At 36.0% G+C, this 2,560-nt stretch overlaps 1 protein-coding gene across 1 annotated transcript; it reads right to left on the reverse strand.

The window, feature by feature from the left end:
- Nucleotides 1-1,069: 1,069 nt before the first annotated feature.
- On the reverse strand, nucleotides 1,070-1,796 carry LOC110683220 (the record flags this gene model as incomplete). The annotated part of the gene is made up of 2 exons (XM_021859565.1): nucleotides 1,481-1,796; nucleotides 1,070-1,407 (listed from the first exon to the last, which is right to left on the reverse strand). Coding segments are annotated over exons 1-2 (654 nt in total), but the record flags the coding sequence as incomplete, so codon positions are not given.
- Between the last annotated feature and the right edge of the window lie 764 nt (nucleotides 1,797-2,560).

Below are 2,560 nucleotides of genomic sequence, written 5' to 3' on the forward strand. Positions count from 1 at the left end.
GAAAACAATAATCAAAACAATTAAATTAAATAATTGAAAGAGAGATTTGGGACCAAACTCTCAGAAATTAAAACCTTTCACGTCTAGGGCAAAGGCAACTTCGAATATGGCTAGGTGTATCAATATCTTGTGAATGCGGAATTTTGTATTAAAGAGCAAAGTTTAGAAAGAATGTTGAAAGATTAATGATTCATAAAGTAATTGTTGACTATTGATGATTGTAGATGATGAATGAAAACGGAGTTTATTAAAACTTAAGAATAAAAAGAATTGGTGAATGATAGATGTAGATGATTCTTGAAAACGGAGTTTTTGATACGATATTTATAAAGAAAAACATCCAAAAAGATAATTTATCAAAACAAAGTCTGAAGATCGAAAAACTAACTTGGCGCCAGCCTTGGCTCATTGGCGCCAGGACCAGTGGCTAGCGCCAGGCGCTAATGGCTGGCGTCTGGCGTCTGGCGCCAATCCTGGTTCCAGGCGCCAAGGCCTGGGGTTGGACGCCAAACCGGATTTTAACACGTTTTCGAAAATCTGATAATTTTACCGTACTGGAAGATAAAATAATATAATTTCAGTCGAAAATGCTATTTGATCTTGATTAAAGCTCTGAAGAGTCCTAACTGAATTAAGAATGATAAGACCTTCTAGAATGTTCTAGAAGACCAAAACCATTCCTAATTACATTAGGAATGATAAATCATATTAGGCCCTCCCTAGATCATTGGGTCGTACTTAAAGCTCAAACAAGGCCCAGTTTAGTAAATTGGCCATAAATTCCTCAATATTCATCGGAATTGGGCTTATAATATATCGTTGGAAAGGTCTTTGCAAGCCCCATCCAACTACACCACTATTGGACCCATATCATGGACCAACCAAACTGGATTGACTGTTTTCTTAAAATAAAGTTTTCAAAAACAGAGAGAAGAGAAAAGAAAAGAAAAGAAATAAAACTTTCCACAACACCAGACCTTTCCACACTTTCGTTTCATTCGATTATGATTCGACGTGAAAGGCACTCATCACTGGGTTTGGTTTTGGGGAGACACAAATGGGTGTCTACAGGAACAAAAGTAGTCCAGGAATCTTTATTTGCAAAGTAATAAGTGTGAATCCACTTAACCCATAAGTTTTCAGACTTATGAGAAATATCCCAAAGAATCTTAGTAATAGCAGCGTTGTTCCAATCTTCAAGGAAAGTGATATTCCACCCACCACAAGACTTAGGAAGTGACATAAACTTCCAAGCAACCAGAGCTTTCTTGGAAGGATTTCCATTGCCAGTCCAAAGAAAACATCTAAACTTAGACTCAATCTCTCTGATGTTTTTTCTTTGGAAGAACAAAAATCTGAGCCCAATAAGCTTGAATTCCAAAGAGCACACTCTTGATAAGTTAAAGCCTACAAGCATAAGACAAATGCTTAGCAGTCCAGGAGTCAATTCTTGATGTGATTCTCTCAACTAGAGGCCTACATTGAGAAATGGTAAGCTTTTTAGCAGAGAGAGGTACACCAAGATACCTAAAAGGTAAGGATCCCTTATTCATCCCCAAAGCTTCCTGTAAAGTATCTTGCTTAGAGTCAGTGAGACCACCAAAATAGACATCACTTTTATCAAGGTTTGCAACAAGACCAGAAGCACTTGAGAATTTCTGAAAAGCCTCAAAAAGAAGTTGGACTGAAATGAGATCACCTCTAGAGAATAGAAGTAAGTCATCAGCAAACATGATATGAGTAATTCCAAGCTTTTCACATTTAGGGTGATAATTAAAGTTTGGATCCCTAGTCATCTCATATAAGCACCTAGAAAGATATTCCATATAAATGGCAAAGAGAAAAGGGGACATGGAATCTGTTGACTCGAACGAACAATACAAGAGGGGAGGTGAATTGTATTGTAGGGGACTAGGGTAATTTTTGCGGAATGTATAGAGAAACTAAGCGAAGAACTTAAAGTGCACAGAGAGATTTTACGTGGAAAACTTCTTGGCCCTAATCAATAAGAAAAACCACGACCACAAGGGATTTTAAAACTCAACTCTTAATTATAGTAGGGCAAACAACAATTGAACGCTCAAAAACACTCTTTTTCTCCTTGCTTCACTCAAAGCAATAAACACTCTAGAGTTCACTCAAACTCTCACCCCAAATTACAACTCAATGTATTAAACTCTAATATAAATCACAAAGACACTTTTAGACTCAAGTGGAATAAGTAAGAATAAATATGCTAGAATGCTCAAGTGTATTTTTGCAAACTGAAGAAAGCGTTATTTATAGAGTTAGAAATGCATCCACTAATCAGTTAGTTTGTTCCACTAACTCCATGTTCCTCAACTTGAGGAGCACGTAGAAGTGAAATGCTTGTGCTGCAAGTGAACACAACTAACCCATGATTTTTCAAACTCTTTTACTGCTTCCTTAATTTTCTCAACTAATTTGACTGATTAAAACCCACGTAAAAATATTTTCCATAAAAAATCTTTTTCTCAAAAATAAAAACCAAATCAGTTAAAGATATTTATAAAAGATATTACCTTCAAATTATATTTTC

Source organism: Chenopodium quinoa, unplaced genomic scaffold (genome assembly GCF_001683475.1).
Source record: "Chenopodium quinoa cultivar QQ74 unplaced genomic scaffold, ASM168347v1, whole genome shotgun sequence".
NCBI lineage: Eukaryota > Viridiplantae > Streptophyta > Magnoliopsida > Caryophyllales > Amaranthaceae > Chenopodium > Chenopodium quinoa.